This window comes from Chenopodium quinoa, unplaced genomic scaffold (assembly GCF_001683475.1).
Source record: "Chenopodium quinoa cultivar QQ74 unplaced genomic scaffold, ASM168347v1, whole genome shotgun sequence".
Classification (NCBI taxonomy): Eukaryota; Viridiplantae; Streptophyta; class Magnoliopsida; order Caryophyllales; family Amaranthaceae; genus Chenopodium; species Chenopodium quinoa.
In genome coordinates, this window is record NW_018745454.1 from 1,901,345 (window position 1) to 1,922,264 (window position 20,920).

Sequence of the window (20,920 nt, forward strand, 5' to 3'; positions counted from 1 at the left end):
CTTTCTCCTCCACTATTTTTTTAATTTATTTTTTAATTACGTTTAAAAATAATTTAATAAAAATTTATAATTACGTTTAAAAATATTAATAATACTAACTAGAATTTTTTTTTATAAGAAATAATTATAATAATAATAATAACAAGAAGAAATTGGGAAAATATGTTAATTTCTCTAATTTATGGGTTTTTTTGAAAGTATATCAAAATGCATGTCTATTTATAGAGAAAAAAATTTTATGGTCGTTGGTGAATTTTTTTTTTTTTTTTTAAAATAATTACAACGATTATATTTCAAATACAAAATATAACCGTTGTAAAAAAACAACAAAAGCAGTGGGGGCCACATGTTACTGTTCATCACCAAAAGCCCTCAACTCTTGAGGGTTTTTATTTTCACTCATCGGTGAGTGTTTTTTCACTCACTGATGTAGTGTTCGGATTTTTTTTTTACACCCTTATTTTTACTCGTGAGGGCTTTTCTCCTCACTGCTGGGAGTGCTCTTATCACACCCCACCCAAATATTGAAATTTTGTAACTTTCTTAAGTTAGTACTCACCAATAAATTGGGGTTCGCAGTCCCTGACCCGAACCCGATCTGAAGTTACTAAGAAAAATTAGGACCTGATTGGAATTGAACTCGAATAGTCTGAATTCGATCCTATTAGACCCAAATTTCATATTTCATAATAATATTAAGTTTTACACTATTTTTTTTATAGTTTTATGCATAATCCGAAATTGACCCGAACTGGACCTGCTGACTCGAATTGTCACCCATACAGTAGATGCTTTGATCAATTATTAAAGGGGGGGTTTAAGTTTTAACTCATTCAAGGTCTTCCAATCAAGACATAAGAATGCATCAACATTTGTTGGAAGAGCTTTTTTTTTTTTTTTTGCATTTCGATTAAAAAGCCATAATCTAGTAGAGTTTGGATTATTATGTAGATTTACATAAAAAAAAAAAAAAATTGTTATATTACAATGATGTAGACTTATAGTTTAACATAATATCACTTCTCGTGTTTATGTTTTATTTTTCCTTCAATCTATTAGTCTATCCTTGGAAACAATTCATTGGTTTATAAATGAGATAATGACATCTTTAGAATCGTGTGTGTATACAATCCATGAAAAAGTTTAATCCATAGAACGATTTCACATCTTCTCGTGTTTTGAGTTTTTTTAAATGGGGTTTATTTTGCAAATCTGCTACTCACAATCTAATATATATATAAAAATAAAGTAGGCATTTTTCGGGAGCATTTGAAGCGCCACATAAGAAAAGTTATTATTTTGTCCAATGAAAAATTAAATTAATAATTTATTTTAGAATTAAAAAATTTACTCGCCAGCTAAGCAAAGTGACGAATAAGATTTAAGAATTTTGACAGTAAAAACAAAGAATATAGAATAATTAAAATTTAAATTACTTTTAAAACCCAATAATTATCTTCTCTAAAAAAAAAAGTAATAATTATCTTTTTTATATGTATGGATGCAAATTTTAAATCACAAATATCTTTAATCTCTCCCTAGAAAATATTGTAAATATTTGATTTTAATAATGTAATTATCGGGACGAGTAAAACTAAAGTTAAACGATTATAAATGAGACTAACATTTTAAACAGAACGAGTATATTAAATAAAAATTAACGCATAGGTAAAAGACTTATTTTGATCAATAAAAAAACGAGATTTGTCATTTATATTGTGAATGAAAATTTTAAATTGTCACATAAGCAAAATTAGTGTATAAGGTTTGGGATTTTAAATTCAAGCGTCACATAAAATAAATAAAAGAACAAAAGATAACTTTAGTGTAAAAATTAAAAAATTATCTTTTGATATTAGGAATTTTATCCATATATTTAGTGAATGATCTTCATAAATATACACAATTTTAAATTAAATAAAATGAATACTAGAACCGTGCATTGTACGGGCTTACATCTAGTATATATTATGAGGGGTACATGTCTCATTTGATAGGTTACTAAAAAAAATAAAACTTGTCAATTATCACATTGACTATAAAAGTTTTGGTGTTCCACCCGATTACCATTTAGGCTAATCTGAATTTGGGGCTAGATTTAAGTGATTAGGTTCCATTATCTCCTAATTATTGTTGCGGAAGATTAAACAAGCAATCCTCACTATGAAGTCTCAAGTGCATTTCCAACTTCAAAGTGCACAAACAGTCAAACACCTAATCGGCTAATCGCTTATTATCGCTCCTCTATAAATCTATATGTACACGAAAAAAGATATTTGTGACAAACAATTAAGATGAAAAGAGAAAGTAATAAAGAGGGAAGAACTCGGCAAACAACTGGTAATTCGTAAGTTCGTTACAATTCTAGAACAAGCGTTCACAGGGGAAGAAACAGTGAACCCAAATTCCAAATTCTTCCAACAACATCAGAATCTCCCAATTTGTCGACTTTTGAACTAGGTTTGATTTTCTCTCTCCTAAAACCCAATTTCATTTCAGTCTCAAATTCGCAGTTTATTTGCAATGCGCTTAAAAATCTTGAGCTGGGAACTCATTTGATTCTGCTACTGTATCGATTAATCAACGCATTTATTTATATTTCCTGATAAACTTTCATTATTTTCAAATTTATCCCTTTTTTTAAAAAATTATAATCACGAAAGATGGTGCATAACAACATAAAACAGCTGATTTTTCTGCAATAAATTCTAGGATTTGTGGTTGTTACATTAAAAATTACTGGAAAATTGCGTAAAACATTTGTTTGTAGGCTGGTAAATTTATATATTTTTTTTTTGAGAAAGTCGTTTTCTTTCCTTTTTTGGTGTATAAAATTTTCTGGGCTTTGTATTTGAGCTGCTTAATAATATCTATATGTTTGTATTTTTGGTGGCTAATTGATAGTGAAATTTATTGATAGTTTCTGTGAAGTAGATAATAAACTATATGAGGAACTTGCAGATGTATTTGTCAAAAAAAAAAAAAAAAAAAAACTTGCAGATGTAAATTCTAGTATTAAATTGTCTTTGATGCGCGATTTTGGACGAATTTAATAATTATTTCACAAAACATTACAGGAATTATATGTTTTGTTGATTCTGTTGCTAAAGACTAAAGAGTAGCTCTTTATAGTTTTTAATGAGAATGAATTACAGGATTAAAATTTCACACTGAGTGACTACAGATATTTGATTGATTTCACTATTAGTAAAGAGGAAAAGATGTTTTTGGGGCGTACCCACGGTCTTCCGGTGTATAGCTCACTGAATGATGTGTTGTATCCGGACCACGAATCAGAAGTTGATGAGGATGGAGGAGGAGGTAGCTCTAGCCAGATTTTATATATGGCTTCCTTTGATGAACTTGCAAAGAATTACATTAACTATGAAACTATCATATGGCTTTCAATTTCGTTACTGTTGGTTTTAGCTTGGGGAGTTGGGGCTATTATGTTGTTGTTTTTGCCCATTAGAAGATATGTGCTTCAGAAGGATATTTCTTCCCGAAAGCTGTATGTTACGCCAGCTGAAGTTGTCTACAAGGTAGAGTTAGGTAGAACTTGTACATCTGGATTGTTTTGAGGAGGGATTTGGAAGTATATTTGACATTGCTGAACTTTGTTGTGACAGGCATCTAGACCATCGTATATACCCTGTTGGAGAATGGCGACAACGGAGACACGAGTTCCTTTGTCCTTGGTGATTGATATAATTATAGAACAAGGTTTGAATTCTAAACCATGATATTTTGATGTCCAAGTAATGCTAGACTGAGTATATATATCTCCAACCATTCTTGCTTGAAGAAATGAATTAATGTTAATCCTCTATTAAATCACTGGTAGTTTGCTGCTTTCATGCATGTAGTTCACTTACTTTGATTTATATATTTAGGTTGCTTACAATCTGTGTTTGGTATACACACCTTCAGAGTGGAGAGTATATCTCGTGGTAAGTCTGCTCCTGTGGATGAACTGCAGATTCAAGGGATATCAAATCCAGGACTTTTGCGGAAGGTATGGCACTGTACACTATTGTGTTTTCTTGTAACTGTTGTGCCTTTTACTTGCCTTGATCCTCTATAACAAAAGAAAAAAATTCATACAACTTAGCAACTTTGTTCTCTTGCATGGTTTACATTGTATCATTATGACAAAGTGATGTTAAGGACTAAGTAGATGGATTTGTGTGTGTCCTATCAACAGGTAATTATAACAGAAGCTTCAAAGGTTATTCGAGATGCTGGAAAGAAGATGAACCTTATGTCATCTTTGAATCAGAGACTTGCTTCTTCAAGACCACCATCCAAGAAGTGGAAGGTATGTCAATAATGGGACGATAACATAATTGACTTTAAACCTTGAGAACCAACACCTTATAATTTTTCATCATCAATGAACATGATGTCTATCAGTCTCTGCGCTTCCTAATTTATGCAAAGATATATAGTAATAAATGGCACCAATGTTAGTAATGTCTCTTTAATATTAGAGTCAAACAGAAGACTAATCGAGTTGCTATGTTTTTAGATGACCGTGAATATATTTGAATGAAAATTTTTGCTTATGAAGAATGACTGGATAACTGGGGTTATATGTAATTTCCATGAAAGTTGACTACTTCTTACTATCCTTGCGTTTGTTATGCGCAATTACAGGCTGAAAATTCTTCATTTCCTGTGCCTACCGAGTACAGAGGAATGGTTTCTGAAGAGCTGTTTCTGAGTAAACTGGACGAAGTGGATCAATCTGTTAAGGTATGTAGTTTCCTTGATCCCCTATCTGAAGTTGTGAAGTTTGCGATTTGAGTTTGAGGTTTTACACTATCAGATTTGAAATTGCCTCCAGTAATTTGGCATCATCAAAGTTCCATGATATCTTGATTTTGTCTGATTATTTGGGTTGACTGACAAGATGATATGCATGTGTTCACTTGCTTCAGTAATTCGTATCAGTTGTGCTTGTTCTACTTATAAGTTTACCTTAGTTCTTCTTTCCCTGATGACCAGAAAATTGAGTTTCTTATCGATAAATCCCGAATCTCACCGAAGTTAGCTGAAAGATATGAAGATGTGGCTCCAAGTTTGTAAGTTTTCCTCGTCCATGTTCGGCCAACTTAAGTTAACAAGGGTTAAATGTTGAGGTGTAACCAATCTTCCGTGCATATTAATGTTGAAGATCATTCTTGCAGCCTACAGGATGTCAGATAGATAGTTAGATACATCTTGTTTCTGTACAGTGTATATACTTATATAATTGTGGCTTTATGTAGGTTTTTCAATTCCTTGTAAACCTTTGTATTCCTTTGTGGTAATGCTTATCAATCTTTGTTGCCTCTTAAATTGTAATAGCATGTTTCGAGATTACACCACGAGGCATAGATGAGCCTCATTTTGTTTTCTGGTTACATCACGAGGCATAGATGAGCCAAGTGAGTGATTAATTTGTAAGCTCTTGTATGTTGTATCCGCAATTGTCTATCAACAAGCATAATGATACTTTGTCATTCTCATAGCATCTTACTGGCTATCTATATACCATGACTAATCTAAACAGTCTTAGTGTCCGCGATAGTGCAAAATTCTTATACCATGAAGGATAATGATCTACTTTGTCGCGATTGTTTAACTACAAGCAAAAGTGCACAATTCTTATACCGTGATTGTCCATCAACAAGCATAATGATCTACTTTGTCATTCTCATCTCATAGCATCTTACTCGCTATTCCTGAAGTTAATGTTAAGTTCACCACTATTCCTACTCAACATGATTTTCACTTCTCATGATTACGCATTACCACTTAATTTTTTATTAAACAATTACTACGTATTATTGTAACTAAATTAAAGTTAATCTAAAAAAATAAATGGAGTAAAACATTGTTATTTAAAAAACTTAAAAAAAATAAACCATGTTCTCAATCAAAATCTTAATTCTATTGTATTCAAAATTGGTTTTTAATTTTTTTTTTATTTTTATTTTTTTAAACAAGTACCCAAATTGTTTAAAATTTGGGTGATCAGTCGATAAATAAAGCTATTTTGGGGACAAAAGTAGTTTTTATCATTGGCTTAATACAGTTTTTTTTTTTTTTTTCCATTAATTTCAATTGCTTGTGGATTTGCTAGTCTATTAGCAAAATAAATCATACTTATATATAAGAAAGTTGAAGAAATCAATGGTTAACCCATTTAACCAATTTGACAAACTCAACATCTGATAAATTAAAAATTTATTGAGTAACTTATATATACGATTCATCATCATATAACCAATCGGCCATTTGAAATAAACATCGAAAAAAAAAAAAACCGAAATCATCAGAAGATTAAACTGCAAGATAATCATGTAAATTATCATATTGTTGGTCTTCAAAGTGTTGCAGTAAAAATCTCATCAATTGATCTCATAAATATAAAATTAAAAAAAAAAATCAAAATCAAATAAAAGACGGAAGAAATTTTCGAATGATACAATAGAGAAAACGTTGAGTTTAACTACCAAAAAAAGCTGTTTGCTAATATTTATAGGGTTGTTAGTTCTTCATTTCCAGGGTTTTATGAGTTGCACGCCGTCAAATGTTCATCTCTTTGTTTTTGCTTTTGTACTCTGGTTTTGTTTGGGCCAGAATTCTCTTCTTATTGGGCTTTTACTGGACTACTTGAATGGGGCCTAATGATTCTATTGGGTTTGAATGTTGTCTTTTGGATTTGATTTGCACTTTTGTAAAAAACAAAATTTGTAGAAAGGTAAAAATGTTGATCGTCTAGTCAAGTGTGATAAAGAGGTTAAAATGTTGATCATCAAGTGTGATAATAATGATAATGATACTTAGGTTTTTCATATTGGGACAAGATATTAATTTTACGAACATTTTCACTAACTTTTTAGGATTTTAGATCTATATTTAGGATTGTTCATATTTACTGAACTGAACTGAATTGAGCTAAAATGAGAGAGGGAAATTAGGAGCTGAAATGAATATTTTGTAAGAGAAGAAAGTTAGGAGCTGAACTGAACAGATCTTATTGGAGCTGAAATGAACTGAACTGAACTGAACTCAACTGAAATTAAGTAAATGTGAACAAGCCCTTAATGTACAACTTTCTATCGCTTTGTTTTAGTAAATAGAGAAAATGGAACTACATTCTTATCATAGATTTCGGATTTATTTTTGTCGTAGACTATGGATACATTTCCATGTACAAAATTTCTTATGTTTTTGTAACATAGACCAATAATATTGTAATCTTCTAAATTTTAGGTTAAAAATTTGAAAGTTTTATCATTTTTCATTAACTTCAAACTCTCATTCCAACCTATCACAGTAAAACTGTATTACTTTGTAAACCCTCATTTTTCTCTTTACTTTGTAACCAACTTTCTAAACCCTAAATTTTCTACTATGTATTTACTTTGTAACAATAGTTTCCTTAAACTCTCATTTCAACATATCATTGAGTATTGTCGCATGGAAAAAGTGTGTAAAATTACCTTTGAGATGAATATATTACTCTCATATTCTAGTGGTCCATTAATCACTATCATACCACCCATTTCAGAGTCACAAACACAAAATACACAATACTCCCAAATTCCACAGTCGGATAGTTATCGTCCACTGTTCAGAAAACCAAGTTATTCATCGAATATGAATAAGAAGAGGATATTGATAGTAGGAGGAACAGGGTACTTGGGTCAGCATCTTCTCCAATCATTTGCAAATCTCCGAACATCATCTTCTTATGATCTTGCTTTCACTTATTGCTCGACCCCTCCTTCTGATTTGCTTCATGCTTTTCCTCAATCACTCTCTTTTCCCCTTGATTTGCGCATTGGTGATGGGTTTGATTTCATTACCGATACATTCGGTCAGGTAATTCATATCTGATTCAATTTTAATTGTTTGATTATTTCTGATAATACCCTCTTGAAGTTGCTGATTGTTTTTATATATGAGGGCAAAGGTTAGTTAATTATTTCGAATTATACCTGTTTGGATTTGTTTTTGTAAATTTAGCAGAGTTATATATCGTGATTATGATTAATTTTGTGTTGGGTTGTTGTTGTTTAGTTGAATTTCAATTTAATTGTATGACACCACTCATTGGAACTTGCTTCAAGGGCCAATTTTGTTCTAGATTGTGGATTATGATTAATTTTATGTTGTGGTGTTGCTATGTAGTTAATTTCAATTTAATTTTATGGTACAACTAATTTGAACTTGTTTCATATTGAGGGCTATGTTGTTAGATGGTTGATTATGATTAATTTTATTTTGTGGTGTTGTTGAATTTCAGTTAATTTTATGTCACCACTCATTTGAATTTGCTTTATGTTGAGTTGCATCAATTATTTAATTATGAATGAATTTGATACTATGTATGCTGTAATTATTAACAGGAATGAATTTTGGTAGATTAAGTATTGATATTAGTTGAAATGATATTGATATGGCAGCCAGATGTAGTTGTGAATTGTGCTGCACTCTCGGTACCTCGGGCGTGTGAGGCTGATCCTGTTGCTGCTATGTGCATCAATGTGCCAAAGCCTCTTGTCAGCTGGATATCGAGTTTTAAAGAGAAAGAAACTCTTTTGATTCACCTTTCAACTGATCAAGGTATAATTTAATAACTCAAATTCTATCTGCTGTAAAAAATAAAAAGTGTTGTGGTTTTGGAAATTTCATTTGGTATGTTTTCGAGTTACATTTTCGTATACATTAACTTTGAGAGACTTGTTTTGATATTTTTGAATCAACTGTTTTTGTAATGTTGAACTTGCCTTTAGCATTCTTGTTTACGGATCATTTTTTTTTTTTTTTTGTGCTCGAATAGTATGATTGTTTTGATTGCTCCAATGAATTTTGTGTTTAGTGTAACTGAACATTAGTTGAAATGAAGCACAGTATTTTCAAACGTAGTTTACTTGTTTCATTTGTCTTTAGTTTCTTGTTTCATTTGTCTTTTGTCTGATATGTCTAGCCTTCAGTTTATGAAGGGACCAAGTCATATTATAAAGAAGAAGATAAGACTTGTCCAGTGAACACCTATGGGAGATCAAAAGTGGCAGCAGAAGAATTTATCAATTCAAATTGTTCAAACTTTGCAATTTTGAGAAGTAGCATTATCTATGGTCCGCAAACAATATCTCCTGTCCTAAAGTCCCTTCCTATTCAGGTACGAAGTTTCATATGCTATTACGTTTCTTATTAATATTGGACAGGACATACATAGAGGTTATTAATGACAAAGACACTTTTAAATTTTAATTAATGTAATAATTTGGGAACATTTTCAATTAATTTTTTATGACGGTCACAAACTTTCAACATTATAAGCTATATATACATCTCATTCACTATCTATTTAACTTGAATCTTTTGTGATACAGTGGATTGATGACATATTATCTAAAGGAAATAAGGTGGACTTCTTTTATGATGAGTTCCGCAGCCCAGTTTTCATCAACGATGTAGTGGGTGCTGTTATAGCTCTTACAAAAAAATGGGTCATAGGTGAGAAACTTGTTTTCTATATTGAAATGCATTTTCAAAGTATTGTAAATGTTTTTTTTATAAAATTCTCATAAAACTTAATAGATTCTTTATTCTATCAGATGGCATTCCAATGCAATTAATATTAAATCTTGGGGGCCCGGAAAGAGTTTCCCGCGCTCAAATGGCAAAAGTTGTAGCGGAGATCAGAGGATATGACGCCTCTTTGATCAATCTCATGTCTGCATCATCGGTTGGTATTCAAAATAAGATAACATTTAATTTGCGGATTGTAATTGTATTAATTTTAGATTCAGGTTTTTAATTAGATAATAAATAATTTATTATATTTCAGGTTGATCGCGGTGTGAAATCGCCAACAGATATATCCATGGACATTAACAAATTGGTGAACACACTCAATATAGCTCCTATTTCATTCAAAGATGGTGTAACTTTGACACTTTTAAATCGTTGACTAATCCATAGAATTTGGAAGATACAATTTCATGTATTTGTTTATGACATTTTTTTTTTATTGCCAAAACTATAAATTATCATTTTGGAGGATAATATTTTTGGTGGATGCTTTTTCTTACAAGGAAATGCCTTTAAATAAATTCTTTAGTAACTATTGGACCTTTGTATATTTTTAAAGTGGATTTTGATATCCAAAACTTTATTGGTCTTTCCAAACAATATTGCTAAAATTTTGCTCAAGTCTCACCTCCATACTTCTTATTAAATTACCCTTATATGTGGATAATAGTTAAAAGGAGAGGAAACACCAATTTTATTTTCTTTTAAATGTTTAAAAATTTTACAAGTGTCTAAGCTAATTCCACTTTGTATTGTTTAAACAATCATATAATGTGCATGCCAACAGTTTATTTATTTTTGACAATAGGTTTGTTGGGTGAGGGGTTTACATGATGAAATTGATGATGATTTGGCCAGTGAGGGTTGTTAGAGCATCTCCAATGGTAAGCTATAATACTTTGTAGCTTACCTTGTCACATCAAATATTCAAGCTAATATATTTTGTAGCTACAAAGTGTTTCAACGTTTAATTGTAATATGTTGTAGCTTGGAAGAAATATAAATAATTAAAATAGATTTATTATACACATGTCATATGTTTAATGGGTGAAATTATCTTTGAAAAGCAAAGTAGCTTGTGTTGAGCATCGTTGCTTAATTTAGCTACATCAATTTTCCACTCCACTAGTAAATTACATGCTTGTATGTTTAATTAATTTGCAAGTAAGTCCCTATTTGTATACCATTGGAGATGCTCTTATATTGCCCTTATACCCTAAGTTTACTTTTGAAAGTGTCTAAAATTCATCGATCGTATTTAGGAATTCATTTGGTACCCAATTTCTTTTCGAATTCCACATGATACTAATATACTTTTAAAGTTTTTCTCTAATAGAACATTCCATCAAATTTGTTTTATATTCTTCGATTTGGGTGCCATGAAAATTGTTCAGTTAAGATTTTAAAGGGAAGTTTAAGCCCTTAATTAAATATTCAAATTTGAAGTCGAAACTAGCAAAAAGACGCTTAAAATGCCTCAATTTAGTGCAAGAAAACTGTCTCAATTTACATATTTCAATTGCTTCACACAAAAATATATTTGGTAAAAGTTTCAAAACTAGAAAAAGGGCCACAAATCCCTAGAGCTGTCAAAAGTTAACCCAACCCGAAATACTGACTCAAACCCGATTATTAACCGAACCATCTGAACCCGAAAAATGGTGACACAAACTTGACCCGACCCGACCTGAAACCAACCCTAAACCCGAGTTGGCCCGAGTATGTGAGACTCGAACCCGAACATGAACTAACCTGGAGATGACCCGACCCGAATGTAACCCCGTAAATTATTGACCTAAACCGAACCCGGCTTAAACCGAAATTGACCCAAACCCGTTGTAACCCGTCAAAACCCGAACATAACCCAACTTGTTACTAACCTGACCTGAATTCAACTCGACCCGTTCATAACCCCACACGAATTTAACCTAACCTGTTACAAACTCGACCTGAAATCAATTCGACTTGTTATTAACCTGACCCAAATTAAACCCGACTTGTTATTGACCCGACCCGAATTTTACCTGACCTATTACTAACCCGACCATAAAATTCAACCCTATCTATTACTAACCCGACTCGAAATCAACACGACTTGTTATTAACCCGACCTAAATTCAACCCAATCTGTTCCTGACCCGATTTCAAATTACCTTAAATGCAATATAGACCACCTTATCATTGTTGATCAAAGCATTTTGTCTAGGGAGACCAAATCGGTCCAGGCCAGTAAAAGTAAGGAGCATCATCCTCAAATTTAAGAATTAAATATAGTATATATTTGTTGTATGGTCAAAGGAGATAATTATCTTCCTAAATTATACACTATAGTTCCTAATATATTGCCATATATATTTTAGTCAAAGGAAATAATTAGCTTGATAAAATGATAATTATCTACTTATATTTAGTTGAACCCGAATATTACCTGACTTGGAAATAACCCGACCTGATTGTAACCTGCAAATTATTGACTTGAACAAAACCCGACTTGAATCCGATAATGACCCGACTTGGAAATGACCCAACCTGATTATAACCTGCAAATTATTCACTTGAACCGAACCCGACTTGAATCTGAGAATGACCTGACTTGAAAATGACCCGATCTGTTTATAACCTTCAAATTATTGACTCGAACCAAAACCCGACTCAAACCCAAGAATGACCTGACCTCATTCTAACCCGCAGATTATTGACTTGAACCGAACTCGACTCAAACCCGAGAATTACCCTAACCCGTTTTAACCCGAATTAAACCCAACCGATTGTTCACCGGAATCGAATGTAACCCGACCTATTATTAACCCAACCTAAACCCGATAAGAAGTATGACTCGACGTGACCCGACTCAAGCATAACCCAACCCAAACCCGAACCACATATGTTATGGAATTAATCCGAGTTGAACCGACCTACTCTTACCGACCTAAACCCAACCTGTTTACACGAATTGACAGCTCATCCCGAAAACTCCAAAATTTCTCAAAAAGCGTGTATATATGCTTTCATTTTGGAACATTTTGACTTTATTTCACCCGGAATTAAAAATTGCCAAAATGTTTTTACCATAGTACCTAATATCATCTGGGAGCCCAATTGGCTGGGTGGAACCATCCATTTTGCCTTTAAACGACCAATTTATCAGTTTACAACTTGCATCGATTTCAATAACTCAAGCCTATCACGAACATTTATGACAACATATAATGATCATATATGGTTCCAAACGACATTATATAACCCCGAGATGTGTCCCCTAACATCTCAATCCTTTTCAACACCGAGCCCCGAAACAATCGAAATTTCTTAAAAAGCGTGGATATGCCTTTAATTTTGGAATTTTTTGACTTTTTTTTTCGGTCGGATAAAAAAATTGCTGAAATTTTTACCATTGTCCCTAATACCCTCCGGGAGTCCAATTGCAATTTGCTTTTAAACGACCAATTTACCGGTTTACAACTTGCACCAATTTCATTAACTCAAGCTTACCACGAACATTTATGACAACATATAATGAACATATATGGTTCCAAACGACGTTATATGACCCCGAGATGTATCCCCTAAAATCCCAATGCTTTTCGACAACGGGCCCCGAAACAATCTAAATTTCTCAAAAAGCGTGGATATTAGCCTTCAATTTTGGAATTTTTTGACTTTTTTTCGCTCGGATAGAAAATTGCCGAAATATTTACCATGGTTCCTAATTCCCTCCGGAAGTCCAATTGGATGGGTGGAACCATCCAATTTGCCTTTAAACGACCAATTTACCAGTTTACAACTTGCACCAATTTCATTAATTCAAGCCTACCTTGAACATTTATGACAACAAATAATGATCATATATGGTTCCAAACGATATTATATGACTCCAAGATGTATTTCCTAGAATTTCTAAACTTTTCGACATTGGGCCCCGAATACTCAGAAAATTCTCAAAAAACGTGGATATAGGCCTTTAATTTTTTAATTATTTGACTTTTTTCCGCTAGTAAATAAAAATTGCCGAAATGTTTATCATGGTCTCTAATACCCTCCGGGAGCCCAATTGGGTGTGTGGAACAGTCCAGTTTGCCTTTAAACAGTCAATTTACCGGTTTACACTTGCGTCAATTTCATTAACTCAAGCCTAACCGAAATTTTTATGACAACATATAATGATCATATTGTTTTAAACGGCATTATATGACCCCAAGATGTATCCCTTAAAATCTTATTTTTTTTCGGCACCGGTCCCTGAAACCTTCGAAATTTCTCAAAAAGCGTGGATTTCAAATTTTGAATTTTTTGAATTTTTTTTGCACGAAAAAAAATTGTTGAAATGTTTACCATTGTCCCTAATATACCGGGAGTCCAATTGATTAAATATAATAACAAAAATTTCTTTAAAAAAAAAACAAATAAAATCTACTTCGTATTTTAGAGACTCAAATAGTAGAGCTCCATCCTTCAACTTGGTGAGCGCAGTGAACAAACACAACTGAACTCTTTCATCAATTTCTGGGTTTTTTCCTCTCAGCCTTCAGGTGTTCTTCTTCTCTCTCTTTCAATCGCAATTACTTCTTTCTTCCCCAAATTTCCAATCACCCGAATTTTCAATCTATGTTTTCCAATTTAGGGTTCCTGATTTCCACATTCCAATCAATCTAGGGTTTTGATTCGGTCTTTAATCTGATCCGATTGATTTTGTTACAGGTATTTTGCAGATTAATTTAGGAGAGAGAAAATGGGAGGAGATGGTGGTCATGTCGGTGGAGGAGACTTTAGGTCGAAGGTGTGGAGTTTATCAGGTGGGCCCAATTGCCGTCCCAAGCATTGGCGTCGTAATACCGTCTTCGCTCTTGCCGGCATTTTCCTCGTCTGTGTTCCCATTGCCATGAAATCTGCTCAGCTTGAGGTCTTTTTTTCCCATTGATTTTTTCTTGCAATTAGAGTGATTGATCTTCAAAAATGTTGCCAATTATATGAAATTTCAATGAATGGAATGCTAATTATGTTCTGAGTTTGCAATTAATTTGGGTGTTCTATGATAAAGTAAAGTTGGGGGAGTCTAAATAAATGGGTTTTTGTTACTGTTGTTTTTGATGGGTTTGTTGGTGTTCAATGGTGTTATGGTAATAGTCAAATATAGACAGAAGTGGGAGGAGGAGGAGGGGGGTTGGGGGGGGGGTAGGCTGGAGGAGAATCGGGTGCGATTGGTAAGGAGTCCTCTGCTTCGATTTTTATGTTACCATCCACTTTCAAAGATGTGATGGTAAATGCATAAGTTAACTCACTGAATAGAATTCTTATTATTACACTTGTACCTTAATATCCCTTCAGATGGATGAATTAGTACTTCCTCTGAGATTGATTGATGTTTATTTTCTTTGAGGGAGAACTTGGGGAAGGGGCGGGGGGAGGGGAGTATGCTGGCCTGCTGGCAATCATACGAGTTGATACTCGAAAGGCTTTAACTAGGCAGACGGACATATGCCATCCTTATTCCTTATGATGTTGCGGACTTAACTGTCTCAAAATGAAATGTAGATACTAGATGAGGAATTAAGGGGTTGGTGGTGGGGTCTGGAGTTGGGTGGGGAGTATGCTAGGTATCTTATATGAGTTCTAGGGCTCAAATTAGGTGGATGTACTTATGCCATGCTTATGATGTTAATGACTTCAGCACTTAACTGTATCACAATGAAATGTAGAGGGCTTGACGGGGTAGAATGGTTTTGTATACTTGATGGGGGTTATGCAGGGCATTTTATGTATTGAAGGGCTTAAGCTAGGTGGATGGACTTATGCCATTGTTATGGTGTTGAGGACTTAAATGTCTCAAAATGAAATGTAGATGCCTTGACTGGATAGAATGGTTTTGTATACATGATGGGGGCAATTTAACTTGGTATGATGTGGCCTTTTTTTTTTAGTTATAATCAATGCCAATGCAGTATTCTAGTATGATATTTATCGGTTTTAAAGCAGTAGTTGGTGCTGTCAAAGATTAGTGGAGTATCGGAGAACCTTTGTTTAGAGAGATTGTAAAATGTGAAGGGAGGTGTGTAGCCAGGCATTTGTATGTTTAATGCACTATTTATGCGAACAATTTTTATATGCAGATCTTTGAGCAACAAGGAATGTAGATCACTGGTGCAATTTATACGTACTAGTTTATAACAAATGATCCTAGTTAACATGGTAGTGCTGGTAGAAGTTGCATAAATAGGTAGCAACAACAGCTTAGGTTTAGACTGTTGTTATTGCATGATGTATTAGTAGAATGGGGAAAACTTATTTTAGTGTTTTAGCTAGTTGATTAGTTTATGATCAGGCTATCGCTACATTGTAAGGTCATAAATTCTATATGATGAACGCGATAAAAGAAGTTTAGAAAGTCATTTTGTTGAGACTAACCTCTAGTCATCCATGTTATTGGCTGTAGTATCACCTTATAGTATTACTTTACACATCTCTATACATGAGTAATTGAGTGCTGCTTAGTCTGCTTTCTGAAATGATCTCTAGACGTTTTGACCTTGGGATTTCAGATATGAGCAAACGTCCCACCCTTTACACCTTTAATCCGTCATTAAAAAACCATGCTTTTCTACTACCTAATTGGCTGTGCCTTTCAGCTCATCCTACCTTGATTTCTTTCCCAACCAAGAAAAGTAAAAGTTTAGAAGAGTATGATATAGACCATATTTTGCCCGTCTTACAAAATAATACTTCATGATATGACTTGGAAGAGACAGTTTATAAATCATAAGACACTCTACAATAATCTTTAGTTTGTTGAAAACTGGTAATTTATTCCTGTTAAATCTGTAAGGGATGTGTTTTTGCAAACCTTTTGCGACCGTAATCTTGATCCATGTCTAGGCTTCTTTTATCTGAACTATTGAGACAGAAACAGTAAGGAAGATTATGCCGACTATTTGTGTTTGTCCTAGTTTCCAAGCTGTTATGATATATCTTGACCAAATTGGTACATTATGTTGGAGTTAGTTTCTCATAGACATCCTAAATAAAATAAAAAATCTAATTATGTGGCTTTGGAGAAGACAACTTTCCTAGAGGGGGGTGGTTAAAGGCCATAGAGCAGGGATGAGGGATCCAACGCAATGGATGGACTCTGGGATTTAGACTCAGAAACAAAATTCCCACCCAACCAAGAGGTGAGGTGGGAGTCACCCCAACTTCAAGATTTGGCCTTTTGCTTTGTTTTGACCCCTTGGCCATTTTTTTGGGCTCTTTATTATACGAAGTAAAATTTCAGTGCAGCTCTTTGTCAGTAGTGAGTAATGGAACTTATCATACAATTACAAAAATGAATATTAGGGACTCATTGTCTCATCTCATGTCTTTAAATGATTGCATGATATTTTTTGTATTTTTCGGTCACATAGAGATCCCTTAAAATTAATATAGGCAGTATTGACATTTGATAGCCCTTCTATTTGTTCAGAATGAGGGCTTGTAAAAATATACTTATTTATGTCACCTTCATATACCATACACTTGTAGAATTGCTGATGGTTATATCTTCTGCAGCAACGACCTCATCAGCCTGTCCGCTCCATTCCATCACAGATGTGGTGCAAGAACTTTGGGAACAAAGATTACTAGAGCTGCTTCAATATGTTTATTCTGTACTGCTAAGTGTTTTAATTTTGAAATTGTGGACTAGTGTCTCTATAATATTTTGCTCCTCAGCTGAGTAGCTCTGTATGCTCACCTTTGAGGTAATCTCAATAAAAATTGAAATTGAGTGGATAAACATTGTTTTGTAGTTTACATGAGATGGAAACTCCTTTCTCATTTCTGCCAATTTTTAACAATATTTGGAATGATTTTCAAGCTGTATGATTGAAGTTTCATATTATCACTTTCAAGTTAGATTATTCTCCGGGATAGTTCACTTAGGATAAGTACAGCAGAAGTACAAGCGCAATACTACAATCTACATGTGGGGAAAGCAATAGGATCAGGAAGTTACCTCTTTGAATAGAGTGATTTACTGCTACAATATCTTGGCCTGTTTACCTAATCTTTCCCCTTCTTTTAGGTCCCTTATTATACTATTGTAATTTCTGATGATGCAAATTGTCAATTGCCATTGATTTGGTCATATGCTGGCTGGCTATGTGATCCTTCTGGGCCCTGGCTAAGTCATTTTCACAGCATTTAGGAGATATAATTAGATAAGAGAGGGGGTTAGGTTTGCAAATTGTGGTCACTGGAATTTGCTGCTATACAGTAGACAAATTACTTTTACTTGAGCTTTATTCAGATTTCGATGCTTGTTGTTTGTCGGTCACACCAGAAGTTTCAGGCTTGTTGGACCATATTTCCTCTGTGATTTTTTCCGTTTCTCTTTAATTGCATTTTGCTACTTCCCCCCTGAAATGATTCTCGTGAAGGCGTGGCCTCTCACTCTCACAGTTGCACACTAGACCAGGTTTAGACGATTTAAGATTATTTTCATTCTTCACAGAACTCTTATGGGAGGATCTGATTCTCGAACATGTAATGTCCTGTCATTTAGAAGAGATGGGTGGGATAAGTGCGTCATTTCAGAACTTGTTTGTGCTTTTCTTCCAAAGCATCTCATTCCGTTTGTGTAGACTGGAGAATAGGGAAGGCAGAAAGGTACGAGGGATTTGAGACCAACAGTGACCACGTTCTGTTTCCTGAAACTAAAAACCAACAGAACTATGCCTATATTCGAATTCACCGTGTCCTGTGTATAGATTAGCAGCTGCATGACAACATTATTATATATGAAAAGTGGACAAGTCGCAACATTCCCTATAACGAAGATGTTTAATTGGAGTCGTCACCTTTTCCTGAGCATATTCTCAAGGGGGAAATCTGAAAAACAGAGATGGAGAATGGAGTATAATATTAAGGGACTCTGTAAAAGATTTGCTTTTGAAGGTTGAGCTTGTGGTTCAATAGTCTACCCACAATGCTCAAAATAGTATCGAATTTATTCCTTTTAGCTGTTATGGTAATGTAAAAGTACAATCAAGAAACCTTTCCCTGGTAAAACGTAAATTTGTTCTCACAACTCTCAGTTGTGACAAGAACAAATAATGGATGTCAAATAAATGGTAGATTTGTTGCATTTAAGAAGTTGTAATATCACGGAGTTTCAATTATAGGGGGTGAGCAGAATTGTTTGGTTGAACATAAGTTGGAATTCTCATGGGAAGTTTTACATTTTTTTTTTTTACAAAGAGTACTATAAATGAAAAACAAGATTACAACCTAAACTAAGTACAGAAAGCAAGATTACACAATAAAACATTGGTGGTTGGACCATACAACTTCTTATGATTGGGAAACCAAGTATACCCGATGGGACAAGAAGCTATTTTCTTAGAGTCGCTTAACCGGCAAAACAAAGAGTTAGTAAAAAGCACGGGAGACCTACTTTGCAGAGTGGCGTATTTCCTTCTAAATCTGGGACGGGGAGACGAGACAAAACCCAACAAATTTTCAGAGGAGGACGTTGTTGGGTGAACGGAAGCCTGCAAAGGGGAAGAAACTGACGGAACTGGTAGGAGTGTCGACGTAGCCTCACATGATGAATCTTGATTTGCCATACCTATGGCTGGATCTACTTGCATCAGAACTGGAGTTGTTTCACACCTATCATGCCCTTCCACAGGGGGGTGACTAAGCTCCATGGTGTAGAACCTTCTTGAGTTTCACCACTATCCATCTTTCTCGAAGGATTGGCTACTCGGATGGTAATAAAATTCTTTTGGGAAGAACAATAGTATTGTACTGTTCACCCTTTGGAAATCACTCCATACATTGTTGGAGTAAGATGCAAATAGGTATCATATCGCTTTCGGCTTGAGAACTGAAAACTTGACCCGGTCAGATTTGAGTTTTTTGTTTCTGAAGTTTCCTTCAGGACACAATTGTTATCTATAATGTTGGGCCTAAGATCTTGGTTGGCAGGGTTGACTTTACCCTCCAAATCCAAAGAATTTCCATCAACATTCGTATCCATGTTGGTGTTGTCTATCACACCTGTACACCTTCGGACATTACCATCACCACGACTATCTTCTACCTTTCTTTTCCCTTTTTTTCCTTAACTTCTTACTATTATTTTCTTTCCCCGGATGAACATAATCTCTAAACCTCTCGTTATCCCTTGTTACTGCAAGTGCCTTGTCAACGAAATCTGGAGTCCAACCCAATAAGGATATCACCTCCTTTAATTTTTGTTGGAACTCAGTGTTTTTAAGATCTAATTTAAGGGCTTGTGCAAGATCCATGAAAGCTAAGGAAGGTTTATTAAGCTCTAACGCTGCAATTGCTCTTCTGAAGTAAGCTTCACATTAGTAGTATCAAAACACAAAACCGCTAAACATAATTGACCCACTCTGTCATAGTCTTTAACCTTGATGAAGCAAGCACCCAAGTTTTACATAGTTAAGAGGGTAAAGTTGTAGAAGTTCCACTCATAGTGATCATGTTAACCAAACTAACCCATCAAATCTTTTACGACTACTTTTTAAAATGTTGTAATTATCATATATTTTGATATCAACAAAACATCGATTTAAATTAAGAATTGATGGTACGATTAACTTTATAATACACATATTTTGAACAAGTCTTGAAAAGATTAAAAGCTCTACCGAATTACTCATACAATTTTTACAACAATCATCTAGCACATTTTTAGACATCAACATTACTTTTGAACTTTTTTTTTATGGCTAAGAAATGAACATCACGTATTTTGCCAATGGCGTGCAATGGTCGCCGCGTAAAGAATACTGGCACTGGCATAATGAAAGTGATTTTGACCAGCATTGATGTCATGTAACGGGATGAAAATTGGAAAACACAACTCCAGCCCTAAATCAGTGAAAAGAAAATTTATGCTTTGGTTCTATTGGTTTCTATTTATATAAAATTTATTCATTCTGCTTGCCAAAAGAATTGCTCCATCAATCTTTTTTATCAATTTGATTATATTGGAACATATTGATAAAGTTTTCCATGGAAGAAAAAGTTGCCTATAGCAACCTATATTCTCATTAACTTTTCCCGTCTTTTAATCACTCGGTGTAAAACGATACTTACCTACTTTTAACTGTGTACTCAAGTCTTGAGTAAGGAAAATTTTCTCATAGGATAATTAAAATTGATTAACAAAATACATCAAGGTACCCTAATAGGTACATAGTTGTTTATTCTAATAGAAAATGTAAAATGTTATTGTAGAAGAAAAGTTCTACTCTAACATTTTTATTGTGCACACTTATTTGCTAAACCAAAACCCCATAATATGGATCCTTTTGCTCTT

At 33.9% G+C, this 20,920-nt stretch overlaps 3 protein-coding genes across 7 annotated transcripts; all 3 read left to right on the plus strand.

Moving 5' to 3' along the window:
• The first annotated feature begins 2,120 nt into the window (after positions 1-2,120).
• On the plus strand, positions 2,121-5,504 carry LOC110714204. 5 transcript variants are annotated; one of them, XM_021892690.1, is made up of 7 exons: positions 2,121-2,460; positions 3,156-3,542; positions 3,630-3,723; positions 3,894-4,015; positions 4,205-4,318; positions 4,657-4,755; positions 4,986-5,075. In XM_021892690.1, exons 2-7 carry the CDS (start codon positions 3,222-3,224, stop codon positions 4,998-5,000), a joined length of 765 nt encoding a protein of 254 aa, XP_021748382.1. In that variant the 5' UTR covers positions 2,121-2,460; positions 3,156-3,221; the 3' UTR covers positions 5,001-5,075. The 5 variants fall into 5 exon arrangements, with proteins under 5 accessions (XP_021748382.1, XP_021748378.1, XP_021748380.1 ...); XM_021892686.1 differs by having other exon boundaries at positions 2,123-2,460; positions 5,008-5,504; XM_021892688.1 differs by having other exon boundaries at positions 2,123-2,460; positions 3,185-3,542; positions 5,008-5,504.
• Positions 5,505-7,523: 2,019 nt separating this feature from the next.
• Positions 7,524-10,154, plus strand: LOC110714435 (methionine adenosyltransferase 2 subunit beta). The gene is made up of 6 exons (XM_021892946.1): positions 7,524-7,875; positions 8,460-8,619; positions 8,991-9,178; positions 9,393-9,516; positions 9,618-9,748; positions 9,851-10,154. The coding sequence occupies exons 1-6, from the start codon at positions 7,651-7,653 to the stop codon at positions 9,971-9,973; spliced, it is 951 nt and encodes a 316-aa protein (XP_021748638.1). The 5' UTR covers positions 7,524-7,650; the 3' UTR covers positions 9,974-10,154.
• Positions 10,155-13,971: 3,817 nt separating this feature from the next.
• LOC110714237 lies at positions 13,972-17,448 on the plus strand. Its single transcript, XM_021892732.1, has 3 exons — positions 13,972-14,123; positions 14,293-14,494; positions 17,137-17,448. The coding sequence occupies exons 2-3, from the start codon at positions 14,324-14,326 to the stop codon at positions 17,209-17,211; spliced, it is 246 nt and encodes an 81-aa protein (XP_021748424.1). The 5' UTR covers positions 13,972-14,123; positions 14,293-14,323; the 3' UTR covers positions 17,212-17,448.
• The last annotated feature ends 3,472 nt before the right edge of the window (positions 17,449-20,920 follow it).